The sequence below is a fragment of the Stegodyphus dumicola genome, chromosome 9 (genome assembly GCF_044657685.1).
Source record: "Stegodyphus dumicola isolate Sdum_Otavi_A_Nest chromosome 9, ASM4465768v1".
In the NCBI taxonomy this organism is placed as follows: domain Eukaryota; kingdom Metazoa; phylum Arthropoda; class Arachnida; order Araneae; family Eresidae; genus Stegodyphus; species Stegodyphus dumicola.
Window position 1 is genome coordinate 95,751,838 of NC_140776.1, and position 16,711 is coordinate 95,768,548.

At 36.0% G+C, this 16,711-nt stretch overlaps 1 protein-coding gene across 4 annotated transcripts in view; it reads left to right on the forward strand.

The window, feature by feature from the left end:
- The window catches only part of LOC146995422 (phosphatidylinositol-3,5-bisphosphate 3-phosphatase MTMR14-like), a 49,957-nt gene that overhangs the window by 13,372 nt on the left and 19,874 nt on the right, over positions 1 to 16,711 (forward strand). The window contains exons 6-10 of one of the 4 annotated variants that reach the window (XM_085823788.1): positions 1,599 to 1,661; positions 3,605 to 3,715; positions 3,793 to 3,896; positions 9,944 to 10,011; positions 12,299 to 12,376. In XM_085823788.1, coding sequence (XP_085679914.1) covers positions 1,599 to 1,661; positions 3,605 to 3,715; positions 3,793 to 3,896; positions 9,944 to 10,011; positions 12,299 to 12,376 — 424 coding nt within the window. The remainder of the gene's footprint in view (positions 1 to 1,598; positions 1,662 to 3,604; positions 3,716 to 3,792; positions 3,897 to 9,943; positions 10,012 to 12,298; positions 12,377 to 16,711) is intronic. The other 3 variants (XM_085823789.1, XM_085823790.1, XM_085823791.1) reach the window with 3 other exon arrangements.

Genomic DNA, 16,711 nt, shown 5'->3' on the forward strand with positions numbered 1-16,711 from the left:
ACGTCATCGAATGACTGATAGATTGATGATTATTGACTAAATCTACTTGCGATAGATTTGATCTTCTGAGTGCCCAATATTACAAACCAGATTTCTTAAATCATTTCAGAAGTGCCTCGCGTAATGCAGATAGTATTTCTAAAAGCGGTTATTTTGTTGAATGAAAAAAAGTACCTTGTAATATACCATGCTGTGCTGATTAAGGATGTCAAGATTCCTGCAACCGAAAATCTCTACGGAAGTTATTCTGTCAGTTTAGTTTGGCTCTTTTTCTGGTCTGAAATACATTGTCTGCAATCTCGCGTAAATGCTTTTCATCTGAGATATTGGCTAAAGGCACAAAACTCTGCAGTTTCCGTTAATAGCAAGCTATAAATGCTTATTCCTCAAAAGAACGATCTACGTTGCAATTCTAACCGAAAATTTGAGGCACCAACCTAATGAGTAAAAACTTGTTCTGGCTCGCCAGAAACAAACTCAAAGCCGTTTCGCTGTATGAAGGAAATACTTTCAATATTTACAATTCAAACGCGCACACTTTGCAGACGGAAACTAATCTTTCAGAAATGCGAATAAACTTAATATTAATGGAAAAGATGTGAGAAGATACGGAAACAGCTTTATTCATTGGGCTTCACTCGGCTAATAGACGTAAAGAGAATGCTAAATTGAAAATTCTTAGTTAATAAATATTAAATACCTGGTCGGTCCATTTGTGGTAACGGGTCTTAAGACACCATCAGCAATGTCTCAATCCGAAATTGACTAATCTTAGTTTTTCATTTACTTTGAATTACATTTCTACATTTGAAAACTTAAAATCAATGTTAATGACAAAGATCCTGTAAAGAACGAATGGAAAATGTTACCTAGAATCAGTTCTTCCATATTGGCCAAAATAGATGTCCATTATCAAACGAAAAGGATCATGAATTTCACATTTTTTAATTAAAGGAATAAAATGCAAAAACCTGGAAGTTTTAATATGTGTAAATGAGAGGCAGAAAATAATGCGAGAATTGACCTGTTAAAGATAAATCACTTGTAATGCAACATGTCATACACTCCAATCTTGATTTGGGAGAAACAAATTCAGTAATTATCAGGGTAATGAGTGGGGCGCTTTTCTGTAAGGTTATGTATCGTGAAAGAAGACTGAAAGAATAAAAATACTAGTCCACCACAATTAAACACTAGAAGAAAGGTATTGGTGGTAAAATATTGCACGAATTTTAATCTTTGATCATTTTTCTTCTCTTAACAGTTTACCATGTTAACTCACTTTTGAATGAAAGCAGTCTTTAAACTGCTAAAATGTCGTACCAAGGTATCGACTTTTTTAATGAGACTTTTGACAGCTTGGTCATGTGCACCTCTACATGAGGTGCTTTATGACCAGGTTATCGAAATGTTTCACCATATATTGTTTTAAGACACGTGAATAAGTTTCAGAAAGTTTTAAACATACTTTGAGTTTTTAGCAAGATTTACCGAGGAATTGAAAAAATACTTTCTCACTGAAGTCCATATATATTATGAATGCTTAATAGGATACTGAAATTAAAAGGTGGATCTCAATAGTCTTCTTTCTTTTTCAGAGCTTTTCAGAAGACGGACTTCGAATACCAGATGAATATTGACACAGCTCTCTTTATTTTCCTGTAAGTAAATAGTTTATCAGATGCATTTCTAGATATTTTGCTCATGACGCTGAAACCGTGAATAGTCAATCGTTACTACAATGATAACCGTCTTTTATAATAACCACGTCTCGGAAGCTGAGCAGGAAAACTGCCTGTTGCTTATCGTTTTCTCGTTGTAGCCTAGATAAAGGCGATTTGTGCTAAAATGCATAGCTCCATTTAGGCAATTACTTCTCGTGTGCTTTGCAGTAATGAATTGCTACTTTTGTCTGCTTTTGAAGCCACATGAATCAATTTCCTGATGTAACTCGGTTAACAAACGAGGCCAGATATAATGCATCTTTTTTCAAAAATGAAAACAAGCTAATAAACGTTCTTATTCTTTCTGTTAAAAGCAGTTCAAAATTACTTTCATATTAAGTCAAAAGTTTAACTTTCAAATGGAAAAAAGCTTTCATTGTCTGTAGCGTATATTTTCCCTTTATATGCGCTCTATTTCACATCTAAGTTAGCCTAGCTTATTCATTTGGTACCGGAAAACCATCTTCGCGATCATATTCTGTAGCTATGAATTAAATTTTTAAAACGATCACTCCAGGATAATCGAGAGATGTGCAACGCAAACTTCAAATAGAAATCATGAAAGATAAGTTTTAGTATTTAACTAGATAGTTTTAACCTTCAACTAATTTTTCTTTCAGTTTACTGATAATATTGCATAAAATCTATTCCCCCTAATAGGTTTTAAAATACGTATTGTGCTTGCTAGCTGAGACCGAAACTAAAGGTAACACTTTAAGTTAATTAAGTACGCGGAATTTCATATTTTCAGCTATCTTGCTATTAAAACTGTCGTTCTTTACAGTTTTGTTTTAAACCTAATTATCAGCATATAGTTTATTCATGATTTTTCTGTTCCTAAGCTAAGCTATTCCAGCTAAGCATTTCCATTTGTTTAACATGCTAGAAGAAACCACGTTTACCTTGCGACAATATTCATGTTGTAGAAATGTTAATGTTTTGATAATAACTTGCACATATTTCTACGGGTAATTTTTAAAAATTCTCATTACTCAATATTTGCATATTTTAGGGGGAAAATACGCAATTAGTTTTCTTACTGAGGAGAGACAACGCCTATCCAAGTCTCATTTAAAGTTTTCCCATTAAGGTTTTGAGCACTCTGCTCATTAGATTCGCATCACTAGCTTAATCTACATCGCTAGATAATTAGGGGACACTCTATTTTCAGGTTTTAAAATTGTTGATCGGCCAACCTTTTCCCCCTTCCAGCCAGGCCAATATAGAAGTGAAGCTGTAGCGAATTTTTAAGCCCTGTTGAATTATGTGCTCAATCCCAATTAAGCGTTCCTTATTTGCATTTTATACTTTTATGGGAAGAAACTAACCCTAAAATAGTTTTTTTCTTTGCCTGAATGAAGCTGTTCTTTTTGGAATCGGCAACTTCACCAGGAAGCTGTGCAAATACTGGGTTGAAGAATACCAGGAAGCTTTGCTTCCTGGTGAAGTTGGGGTAGAGGGGTACTACCAAATACTACCATTTAGAACCCACGAACTGGCTTTAGGGTTAGTTTTCAGTATTTTCCAGAAGTGCAACTTGAATATGAGCGAGGTTTTCTTAGAAATTCATCCACGAGACATTCTTTCCTTTAAGGAATATTCTATTGCGCAACGAAATCTGAAAACCAACGAAAGAAAAATCCAGAAAGCATATTTGATGGCATGCACGAAAACTTGTGATTTATAAAATTGAATCCTTGAAAATTAGTTCAATTTAGAGGTGTTTTTAGAGCAACTGAATTGGAGCTGGAAGACATTTTCCATGTTGGGCAGATTGTGTACCTTGTGTGCTTTGTTGTAATCAAATCCTAACCTTAAAGACTTCGCTCGATCCACCATTTTGGAAACGCTTCATCCAGTTTAAATTAATGCTTTTTTAGGAGCTTGGAATTTCAGCAAGAAGTACAGCGTGATGTGTACGTCTTGAAATATCTGGGAGTGCACTACTTATGTGATCTGAGAGTACGCAGAATGACTGATTATTCTGATACGTAAGTTACTCGAGAACATTTTAAGTATTGCTGACGAATCCTCTGACAGTATTCTAATTGTTCCTTCTTTTTTGCAGTGCACGTTCCTCTGAAGAAGTGTTCAAGCAAATGTACAAGCAATTCAAAGCTGTGCAAATACCCTATCCAAGTGAGCTGATAACGCTTGTATTTAAATACTTGGGTATTGCTACTTATGTAAATATAACTTGGTTTAATGAATTTAACCTTCTGAAATAATTCAAAGTTTTATCTATCAGTGACGAATATTAATTTTAATAAACTAGTTCAATATAATGTTGAATTGTGAAATACAGGGCTGTATAATGTACTGCGTTATGATTATAAGTTTTTCGTCTCGCCAACAATAAGGCTGCAGAAAACTATCACTAGTAGCCCGTTATGTGACTGCTGAGCAATTGATTGAAGCAATGCCGGTTCCTGTGCTTTCAAGTAGGCATATTAAGTGCTAGGCTTCCGTCTCTGTTGAAATTCCGAGGGACAGCACCTCGGGATGCCGTCCAAGGGTTTCCTCATTCATCACCTACCATTAACCTCTCGAGAGAATTTTGGCTGGCAGTCTATTTTGCGTGCCCTGTTTGCTGTACAGACATTAAACTTAAAACATCCACGCCTTCTGAAATCGAATCAGTCTCATTCGAAACGGACACTAAAAAACCACTATCTTGTCTGGGTGATGAACAGGTGACGGAAGATTGATACCGGATGGCTAACAGGGATAAGTAGGTATTTAGCCACATCTTCAACTTATCTGGAGATTACACCTCTAATAATATTTCTAAATATTGCCTATCGGGAGTATATTAAAGATTCATACATAAGTATAGAGGTGGCAGAGCTTCTGCTCTTATACAATAGTTTAATGTCCGATATTATACGTATGACAATACTATGTATATAGTACACAATATATGTACAATGTGCTTAAAACATAACTACAACAAACTATATCTAAATATTAAACGTACGATAACTTCCAAAAATTTTAATTTGGATTTAAAAAATAATTGCTTGAACTAAAATACAAATCTATTTAAAGTTTTCAATGCGAACCTAACTTTCACTTCTACCATTTAGAAACTAAATTGTATCTAAAAATTTAAAATTAAGTTTTAAAATGCACGTCATAATTATAACTTGAGGTAAGATTTTAATTACTTTATTCAATACTTTAATGTAGTTTTTATGTTTTTAGAATTCGACTTAAATTTCTTTGGTTAGTTCTTTAGCGCTTGTTCTATTGCAATTGTCACATCTGAACTTCATTAGCATCTTCATTCTGTTTGATAAATATGTTGCTCCATAGCTGAAATGGTGTTAATTATATTGCAAATGTGTTTAATTGATAAGAAATTCATTATGAAAAATCTCGTAGGAGTCCGTACTGCAGGTCGGTTGAAGTAATTTTGTCGCAGCTTTGTAACACAGTAAAAGGCCTAATACAGTAAAAGGCCTAATGGTCAGATGAGCCTTCTAAACCGCAGACATATGTACTTATATCCGAGATGTAAAAGTGATAAAAATAGGTTTGAAAGGGGCCGTGCCCATAATTGTGAGAGATGTCTCTGCTGACTTGAAAAGAAACTGTATATCCATTTGCCAGTTTCTCCTAAATCCCATTCTATTTGTCATGTCTATTTGTCACAGCCTTGTTATGTAGAATTATTAGGTGAGAGGAAGGTGCCGGGGTATTTAGCTTTCGCTTCTTTAGTTTGTCCGCTATTTCGTTACCTGTAAGACCCACTTAAGCTGTATATAGTTTATTATGTCTTAAAAGATGTTGGATATTTACTTTTAAGGGGAAACATGCTTGTGATTGAATTTTGCGAGTAAAGCAGATATGCTATCCGTGTAGATAATTCCATGTCCTAATGTTATTTTATTGGATGGCTGTAATTGCTAATGTTTTAGCTTGAGAAACACGATTCTGTTCTTCGAGATGTCCTTTCCATTTCTCTTCTAACCGTACAATAGTTGCCGATTGTTAGTTTTGGAGCCTTCTGTGACTATAATAGATGCTTTTTGCATATTGTTACAATGTGCATGCCTTATCCTTTTACTCCAACACAAGATTCGTTCGTACTCTATTGGACTGTACGTGTTTTTGTTGAAAGTAGTGTCGTCTTAGTTGAACTATTTTTGCGTTCGTGACAGTTGTTCGTTATGCTTTTACATGTTCACGGTGGAAGACGTTGGAGTATTAAAGGTTTCCGATTTTCCTTCTTTCCGTTGGATGTTCCCGTACTGCTGCTACTTATCAATTGCTGCGGCATTATCGTTTTGAATATGTGAACTTTGGCCACATTTGGCTCCTTCGAACTGACTTATTTTAAAAGCTATTGCGACCTTTCTGAGTTGAACAGCTTGAATGTGGGGAATCCAGGTTAATTCCTGCATCCCACGTAAGACAAAGATATTTTAGTTTTGATATTTTAATATTTTTATCGAGCAGTTTAATACAAGGGCGTCTTGGTGGATTTGTCTTGGTGTTATTTTTGCTGTCTTGGTGTTATTTATCTGTTCAGTTTGCTTTGAGGATGGTTAAATTCCATAGCAGAGGCATCTCACAGGAAATTTGCGGACAACCTGTTTCCTGAGTTTTGGAGGTTATATCATTATGTTACGCCATTAAGTTCTGTTGGTCAGAACTGGGATGACACTGAGCTGCCTTGAGGGCCCTCTTACAGCCGGCAGCCAGACGGTGTCATTGACGCTTTTAACATCTTTGGATATGAATGCTGTACGGAAATTTGCTTTTTTATATCCTTGTACTTGTTTTTCATGTGTCAAGGCGTATGTTGTGCAAAAGCCAGTTCTGAAACCCTATTCTCTTCAGCTAATATTATTACTGAAGGTTAAAGGTGGACCCTAAGGATAAGGAGCTTTTCGTACATTTTTCCCGGTGCACATAGTAAGTAGATTCGTCTTAAATATAGAGGATCTTCAGAGTCGCTGTTCTGTTTAACAAAGACTACCACTTTGCCTATTTTGAAACATTTTCGGAAAAGCTTTCATTTGAGTGGTTGATTGAAATATTGTTAAAACGACGGAAGGGTGTGTTTTACATTTGCATATAAAACACTATTTTTTATCTTGGGTTTGGGTAGTTCAAACTCTCAGGACTCGGAGTCTTTTCCCGTGAAAGATTCCAGAAAACATGTTGAATTTCTTTAATCTCGGCTTCATTCGCCATGAGTCATATCTGCTGAGCAGCCTTTTGCTCTGTTATTAGCTGGATTATTTTCTCGAAAAACAGTATTAAGAAGGATGCTGACTGTATTGTATGCCAGACTTGGAATATTTTCGATGGCTGACTGTTGTAGGTAAATTTGTGTTAACTGCTATACTTGTGTATTTATATTATGAAAAATGCCATAAGGATTTGAATTAACGCTGCAGGAATTTCTGCAACTGCTTGTTTTTGTAGCTATGATATTCCTTTCATATCTTTCTGTTTTGAAGAAAAAAATAAAAAATTGATATTTGCTTTTGTCGTCTGTAGTGACACGCGGTCTCGGCAATGCTGTGCCATTTTGCATTTTGTTGCCATATTTCTTTCTCCCCGCTATTAATGCCTTTTACTTAGATATTCTTTTAAGTATTTGAGCAAAATTGGATTGTAATGTTTTCTGTATGTTTCCAGGTTGTTTGGGTAGTTACAATTGTTAATCTGTAATTCTTCTGTGCTGACAGTGATCTATCTGATAAGTAGTTTAGTTTATTTTTAGAAAGTTTTTATCGACAGAATTTTTCTTGAAATATCTGCAGATGTTGCAATGAATATATTTGTGGTCTGATCAGTTCCCGTTATCTGAAACGATGTGTCCTAAATCTCATTATGCCGTTACTGGTGGATTAAGTCTGACAAACTTTACTATAGCTATTATCAAATGTTGGAGATGCATTTATTGTATTTTGCAGAAGAAACTCGTTTGCTCCTATATAATCTCCTATTCCTTGTCCTTTCGAATTTGTATCGCTGTAGACCCAGAAGGCGTTGTGTGCATTAGACCGCACCAAGGATTTGTGGAATGGAAAGATATTTTGTATGGAGTCCATCTACTAGCGTTAGTCATGATATCATCCTTAAGTGAGAAGTATACGGAACTGAGAAGGAATTCAGAAGAATTAACTCACAATAAGAGGCGTCAGTCTTCCAGTGATAGTAATAGTTAACCAGGAAGGATTGCAGCAGATGATCGCGGTTGTTGGTGCATGTTCATTACTTGGTATGCAATATATTTATTGCCAAGAAACGGGAAACTAGCAATTTGACCTCCTTTAGAGTAGGATTCCTGAATTACATGAAATTTGCAATTTGTTTAATTGTATACACAATTGTGTAGTTGCTACTCCTGAAAGTTATAAATTAACTTGAATACAGCGGATAGGACTAGTGCCTTAATACCGTCTCTTCTGCAGCGTTCCATTTAACTTCTGTAATTTGAAACAAAGTGACATAATCTGGTTGGGAAATAATATCCTGCCCAATAATTAAAATCTGAACAGTCGATGCAGATTGGATTTCTTGTGCATCATTCTTGGATATTATGACCTGAGCAGAAGGCGCAGTATATTTTGTTTTTCTTTGCTTTTGTATATACCAGAGTTCTTGACAGTTCAACGTTTTCTCAAGCATTTTCGATAATGTATGTATGCCATCCAGTGTGGAGTTTCGGCTTGTGTATGATATGCTGTTGATGTGCATTCAGAGACTCGCTTGGCATTATCTTTCTTCAATCTGTATAATTATTTTGACTTAGTTGTTGCTTAAGTTGGCTTCTACACCTTGGAACCCTTAAGATCTTCAGATATCTTACTGTTGTACGAATGGCAATAATTTATTTTAAAAGCAATTACTTCCGATTTTTTAGTCCACTAAATAATATAGTAGCTTTAAGAATTAGTAACCAGAAAGTTTGAGTTGCCACAGATACTTATAATTTAATCTGTTTTGAGAGAATTTTGTGTTCATGGCAAGTTTCCACTTTTTTTCCTTTGAGAACATAGACTCCCCGTGCACCACATATGTACAACACGGGGCTTACAGAAGTAAGTTAACTAGAACATTAAAGGTTAGATGTATAAATAAACATTAAAAATTACATGCATAAATAAAGCGAACAAAAGCAGAGAAGTTCACTGGTCAAGTCACTCCGAACATTTTCAAATCGTTCTGTAAGCATAATCTAGAACCATCAAATGTAGGGCACGAGAAAATCAAATGTTCCACATCCTGAGGAACTCTTTTTGAACATTCACATAAATTGTTTGATCGTAGATTAAAATGAAACAGATAACTTGCAAATTTACCGTGACCAGATAAAAACTGAGACACTTTAAAATTTAACGAGAGGAAAGACTCTGAATTCAGTCTATGGTAAATAGAAGGAACTTTTTGGTGACTTCCGCATTACAAGATGAAATGTATTCCTCATTCCACATAGCTAAAAGCTTTTTTCATTTCCACTTTGTGAGCACAATTTAAAACGTTCTGTTGCGACATTGTTGCGTATTGTAATTCTATATAGCTTTTATAGCATCTGAAACAGACTATGAATCAAAAACCTAAATTTCACGGTTGTTATTTTGAATTGAGTTTATACTTTCATCTCTACATATAATACAGTCTGTGTGTGCTTTCGTTCGCGCTGCGCGTAAGCTAATAGACCCACGACTACGAAATTTGGTACATAGGTGCATCTAGACGAGTCAGTGCACCTCGAAGCGATTTTTTCGAAATTCGAATTAGAATGTTTTTCTTTCATGTTTTGTGACGAAATCGCGTCATTTTTGAGGCATAATGGGCTATAGGAAAGCGGGATTTTATTCTACACATTCAATTTTAGCATCGTCATGAAACGTAGGCACTTAACTATTTTAAGAACTTAAAATAAATTTCGTGTTTTAATAAATCGATTAAATACGAATTTATTTAACAGAGGGAGCTTAACATCTCTTAAACGGGATTTTTTTCTAAAAACGTTTATTTTTAAAAATGTACAGTTTTTCTTTGATGTTTGGACACGTTAAACTTTTATCCTTGCGACTGCTTTTACAAAAAGAACTTTGGAAAAATTTGTATTTTTAAAAAACATTTTAAACATATTAAGCAGCGTTTGCTGTAATGGACATCATCAGTCATTTTAAGTAAACGTTTCGAGTCCTTGCTATGAATCCTTTCAAAGAATAGCTTCATTTCTCTTGCAGGTTTGGAGTTCTTCGAGGAATATCATCGTTTTCGGAAGCCTGAAAAAATGGTTTACTATTGGAAGGCGGTATGTAGCAATTCATGTTAAATGTACAAAATAACGTTTGATACAAAGTGTTCTTAAGATGCCTTTGACTCGAAAATTGTATAAATATGGACTGTTCAGAGATTTTCTGCAGATTTATGGCGAAGCTTAATTATCCTCGCTACTTATTCGTCTTATCTAAAGTGTGACTAACAAATTATTTAAGAAGTTTAAATAACTAACCGGGTCCTTTTCGAACCAACTTGTAAGTGGATATTCAGAAGCCCGTTTATCTAATCCCGAAACTGGGAGATGCTTTTGAACAATTACACCGTTATTTTTAGCTTTCCTACTATTAGAAATTATTACTCGACTAACTGAATTGTAGAATCTTAGTCAATATTTTGAATATGAACAGATTTGATGAAACCTTCGGGGTTCAAAAAAATTCAGAATAGAATTTTAGACTCGCTTCAATGTTTATTAACCTTCAGTGGAAGTATTGGCGGATAACTCATCATGGAAATATTTCCGGAATGCGCTCAAGAGTTTATGAAACTTGGTCCGATAAATTACACAGCATCTTTAGTGAAAATTATACTGATATCAGATGATTTAATTCTAGTGAAAGTTGCTAAATGTCATTGAGTATGTAATAAAGAAAAAGGCGGAACAAAACAGTAAACATATTTTTAACCTTCTACTAAAAATTCTTAGTAGCCCAAATGTATTAAATTTTTCTTCAGCTTCAATCTCGCGACACTGCAATTATTTGCATTTTCGGGATGATAACGTAGCTTTTCTGTACTATTGATATAACATAATCCAAGAATCGATTATTAATTTTCATATTTTATACACAAACATCCAACTTCTCTAATTCCACCAAAAATTTTCTCCTTCAAAATATAAAGGGAAAAAGACGGTTTGAAGTGTCACTATAATTGAATATAATTCCATTGAAGCAATATACCAATCCATTTACCTGTTGCTGTTAAAACTAGTATTTTTTAATACCATCTTTCCTTATAAATAAGTCAAAGCTAATCGATGGCAGTTTTTGACACCATTTCTCTGCATATGAAGGGAAAAAACGCGAAGATTCGAGTTGCTTTCAATTTGCTCATTTTTTGTTGATCACATAAACGAGCTTATTAAACATACTGACAGTAAGAAAAATGCAACTTGAGACTACAGTAACCAACATAATTTAGTTACAACAATGTGGTACGGTCTAATGGCTGCAATATCATACGAGCACTATATTAGAATGTTTATAAAAATTTCGTCAAACTGCATTGGCATTCAAGAAAATTAAATTACTTGTTCTTTAATATTATCAAACTGATAAGGGATACTAATTGTATAGGAAAGAAGGTAATACTTAATCATTTATTATTGAAAAGGCAACTTCACGAATAACCGTCAATATGTTATACTTCAAAAAATTCGAATTAGAGATGCAAAAACTCCTATTTTCCTCTTTTTGAAATGTTGCGATTTCCTTCTTCAAGTATCAAACAATCTCAGCTTAGAATGGGATAGAAAGTAATTCAATTTTTGAGCCATTTAATTTGCAAGATTCTTGCATGTGAGAACTTGTAAGGTTTACTTGTACGTAAGTGAAAACTTTGCGAGGAGCTAGTTAATCCACGCGCTGAATATCTTCAATCGAAATGCTGAATGAATTTTCGTGATGCATAATATTTCCAGTAGCAGGTAATATTTGAAATGTTTGAATATAAAACCTATTTCTTTACCTCCTTCATAATGCCAACAGAAAATTTCGATACTTTTGATTAACAGCCTGAACAAGAACAAGTTAACTGGCGACATGAACTATAAAAGCACTTTTTACCTTTGTCTCTCAAATACGGTTAATTCAGGTATATTTGAATACGTGTATGGCAAGTTGGTTGTTATTCCGTGTGTACTCTGAAATAGGGTACAAATAATAAAGCACCAAAATTTCGTCAAGTAATTCTAATCCTATTTGCACGAAACAATTTCGCCACGCTTATTAAGCATTCCAAAATGCAAGAAAAATCAGTAGGAATGCAAAGAATTTAAAATGCGTTAAAAGAAACGTGAGGTAGTTTTAATCGGTTCTAAACTTAAATCGTATCAATATCTTCTCACCACTGCCTTTCCTATTTGGTATTTTGTAGCTAGTTTCTTAGCAACTCTAATTTAGCATAACATGAAATTCAGTCTTTTTCGTTTGCTAACTCTTTTTCAGTTATTAGTGTTTTAAATTGCATCTGATAAACGGGTGTGTGTTTTAACTAGTTTTTCCTAGTTCATTGTTTAATAAAATAATCACTTTCAGATACTAGGTACCTTTAAAGTGAGTCTGCCTGATATTGATCATAAGACCCTTTTTGACAAGGATATTGAAGATTATGAGGTAAATTCTTAAATTTCATATAAACGGTTTTGCTGTTTATTCACATTTAACTTTTTATTCTAGGATTATCCTAATCATCAAAATATATAAAATTATTTCTCTATTTTGGAAAAATTTCGGCTTGGATAGTATAGTTGTTAGAGGGTGCCACTTCAATTCTAGAATACTTGATCGAATTCTGTGTAAGGACTGAGTTGTTCTTCCCAGTTTCCTCTTACTGGTGTAATGCAGATTTATCCAATGATTTGTTCTATGCCCTGGCTAATGCTGATATGAGACGACACATGGCTTCGGACTTTCTCGATAAATGCTTATAAAACAATGATTAGCATTTAAAAGAGTGCAGATATACTTACTGCAGAAGTCAGCTTAAACAAATACCATATTGAGTTCTTATAAGTCAAACTTTACATACCGTATTTCCTCGTATATTTCGAAGTCTAGCATTTTAGCGCCAGGTTCTGAATTCTAAAAATTTTCATCTTGTTCAACGCATTCAGAGAACTGACTTCGCTAGGTATTAAAATAATCAGTCCACGTGTCGATTGCTTTAGTCATTTCTAACAATGACGGACCTTCATGAACTTCTTTCTAAGGTCACGTCGGAACTTTTCTTTGTAACTATTGAGCTTATGCTAACGTAATATAAGAATCGACCATTCGTAGAGGACTAAATATGAATTCAGTGTCTATTTCGCGAATTAGCTGTGCATTCATCTTCTATATGGAGGATTTTAGGGGTAAAATGTGGTAGACAACTAATATGAGAAAGAATGAGCAAGATTCAAATGACTGAGAATACGCTTTGGTAATAGCACCCGAGTGTCGCTATAGTAAAAATAAAATGTTAAGTAAAAACTAAAGAATTATTATTCCAAAACGTATGCATTCATCAACGAAGCTGATTCAATCCACTCGTCCTTCGAAAATTATTTGCATAATTCCCCCCTCTTGATTTTTCAGATTTTTGTAATTAGTATTAATGCGGGAAAATAAGAGAATTCTGTAACTTAATATTTAGCTTTTTGCATGTCCTTAACAATGTTGGAGGACCTAGCAGCTTAGCACGTTTCATTATGGACCAAGCTACCGGGTATCCGGAAGTTTATATTGTTGGAATAATGTCGATCCATTTTAAAGTTGCACCTGAGTAAAGAGACTAATACTTTAAGGCTGCATAAACGAATGTAAATGTGTAATTGGTAGGTTTTCTCATCAGCTACTGAATGAAAAGCAATTCTGTTTACTGTATGTAACTGGTAATGATAATCGTAAACTGTGTTGTTCAGCGTAACTTGAGATATGAATTTTAAATTTAAGCTTGCGATATCTTCTAGTCTTATAATAGAGCTAGTTTTAGCCATATTTTATGGCCCACATAGGGTTTTTCCATGTAACCTTTTTTATCCATTCTATTTCAGCCTTTTAATGGAGTAAGTTAAGGTTCACACTAAATCCGAAAACACGCTGAGTCACGTGCTTAGCATAAGTATGAAGCATTGTCAAATGACGTTCCGCCCGTAAACTTTGTATTTACTCCTTAGATAAAATATATCAAATGCAACAAAAGCGAATTTTTTATTTCATAACAATTCATTGTTATCTTGAAATACGACAACGTCAATTTTTAAAGTAAAGTGACAAATATTTCGAAAATTCTTTTTCCCTTTCATTTAGTGTTTAAATCAGAGTGAACGCTAGCCCAGTCCTCAGAAGCTGTAAAGTCCAGGGTAAAACGCCCCCCCCCCAAAGTCCTGCTATGCTGCCTCAACGTGGCGGGGGGTTGTCACTGGGCGGAACGGGCGAAGTACGTCGGGAGCATAGCTCCTGGTAGGGCTACCCTAGGCGTGAAGGCTGTTCCAACATGCCCAGCTAAAGCATAGCAGGTGAAGAACCCTCAGAGGATTGCCGTCTTGGTGATCGGGTATCACACTCCCGTGGCCCCAGTGACCTTTCCTCCTCTTTCCTCTCCTCTTGTCTAGCCCTCTCTATTTTTCTCCCTTGTGGTTTCCTCTACTGGAGGTTGGGGCTCACTGTGAGATGCAGCTACTACTCTTGGTTTCTGTCTCACCATGGTGAGAATACCGCCTATGCGTTTGCCATGCATGGTGACCCGTAGGGTGGGAAAGGAGGATCCTGGCAGTTGAGGGGCGAGGTACTATCCCCAACACACTGCTTTGGCCTCTGCTTCTACTTAAAACGGGAGGCACTTAGCTGTCCCCGCTAGTGTCAATCGGCTGGCCACTTCTCCTATTGGCCAGTGGCTAGGGGATAAGCTCTCGGAAGTCTCCGCTTTTGGGAAACCCTACTGTGGGGGCTTCAGTTTGCGTATAGGCCCGGCTAGCCCTAACACAGGGATCTGTGTTCCCTTGTTGGGTTCCATGGTGGGTGGGTGGGGCGGTCGGGCCCGAAACCTTCTCTCTTTTCAATATGAATACTTTAACTTCTTCTCCTAACCATATGGATACGAAAAATTCTGGAGCTGCTAAAAGAATTTGTACTTCGACCTTAATTAACACAAACAAATATCCAAAGTTCTTAGTTATCACTGGTGAGCTAGAAAATCTATCACCATTCTTCATCCATAAGCATATTGCGGCCTCAGTAGGCGAGCCAAAACACATAAAAAGCTCCGTTCAGGATCTCTGCTCATCGAGACTACATCTGATGCACAATCTTCCTCTCTCCAAAAAATGACAAAAATGGGGGAACATTCTATTACTGTATCCCCACATAAGTCTTTGAACACGTCAAGAGGTGTCATTTCGGAAATAGACTTGATATCACTCTCTGAGGATGAACTTTCAAAAGAACTCGCCGAGCAAAATGTATGTGGCGTCCGCCGAATAAAAGTCCGTAGAGACGGGCAACTCGTCAACACAAAACATCTTATTCTGTCTTTCTCCTCTCCAGAGCTACCGAAAGCCATTAAGGCAGGTTACCTAAATTGCCCCATCAGACCTTACGTGCCGAACCCACTGCGCTGCTTCAAGTGTCAACGATTTGGCCATGCGAAGGCCGCATGCCGGGGAAGCCTGGCATGTGCTCGCTGTTCTGCAGGAGGTCACGAAAGTCAGGATTGTGTAGCTGATCCAAAATGTGCAAACTGTCATGGCAATCATCCAGCATACTCACGAAACTGCCCTAAGTGGAAAGAAGAGAAAGAAATACAGCATATTAAGACTACAAGAAAAATCTCCTATCCTGAAGCTAAGAAACTTTTTAGCACGGGTCAGTCAAAAGCAAATGTCTCCTATGCACAAGCCACTAAATCATATCGGTCAATAAGTACACAAACATCGCATAGCACACAGAAGAAGATACCTGAACCAAAAACAAATGACAAGGAAAAAGTCTTTCTTCTACCTCCTCCCAAACAGATAATAGAAAGTCGAGAAATAAAAACACAAGAAACAGAGTTCAAAAAAAGAAAATCAAAAGCTCAGAAAAGAGAAGCTCAAGCCGAAGCTCTATTGAAGGGACCTTTTCAGACTTTATCGAATCTGAGATGGAAACAGATGGAGGCGGAGATCTCTCGAAAAATGTTCTACCTCACAAAACAAAGAAACAGCATCGAAGCAATAAACATTCCTAATGGCTACTCTCATTTCGTGGAACTGCCGGGCTTCTATCAGGGTATTGATGGCATTAAGCAACTTATTAATAAATATCGACCTATTTGTATAGCGATACAAGAGACATTCCTCAAACCTGGTAATTTTGCAAAGCTACGTAGGAACTCGATGACAAGAAAGGACAAGACATTCAGTGAACGCGCAAGTGGTGGTGTCTGTCTACTCACCTCAATTAATTGCCCTTCGAGTGCTCTCCCTTTGGATACTCCTCTCCAAGCAGTTGCAGTACAGTTGATCATTCGAACACTGACTACTGTCTGCAGTATTTACATCCCGCCTAATGAGAACATTAACTTAAGAGATGTAGAGGATCTAATTGCCCAATTACCAGCTCCGTTTATTCTAGTCGGTGATTTCAATGGACACAATCCCTTGTGGGGTAGTAAAGACACCAACCCACGAGGAAAGCAAATTGAACAGCTACTCCACGACCACTGTCTCTGTATCCTTAACAACACAAAAAGCACTTATTTTCATCAGCCAACAAGGACCTTCCATTCCATTGACCTTGCTATTGTTTCTCCACAGCTTTTGCCTTTTTGTTTTTTTAATGTCGAGAATTATCTATATAATAGCGATCATTTTCCTATTATCATAAGCATTACAGGAAATAGGAGTGTGTTTATACCTAGAACACCACGCTTTTTGTTGGACAAAGCCGACTGGGACTCTTTCACACATTATGCTCTTTTCACTGAAG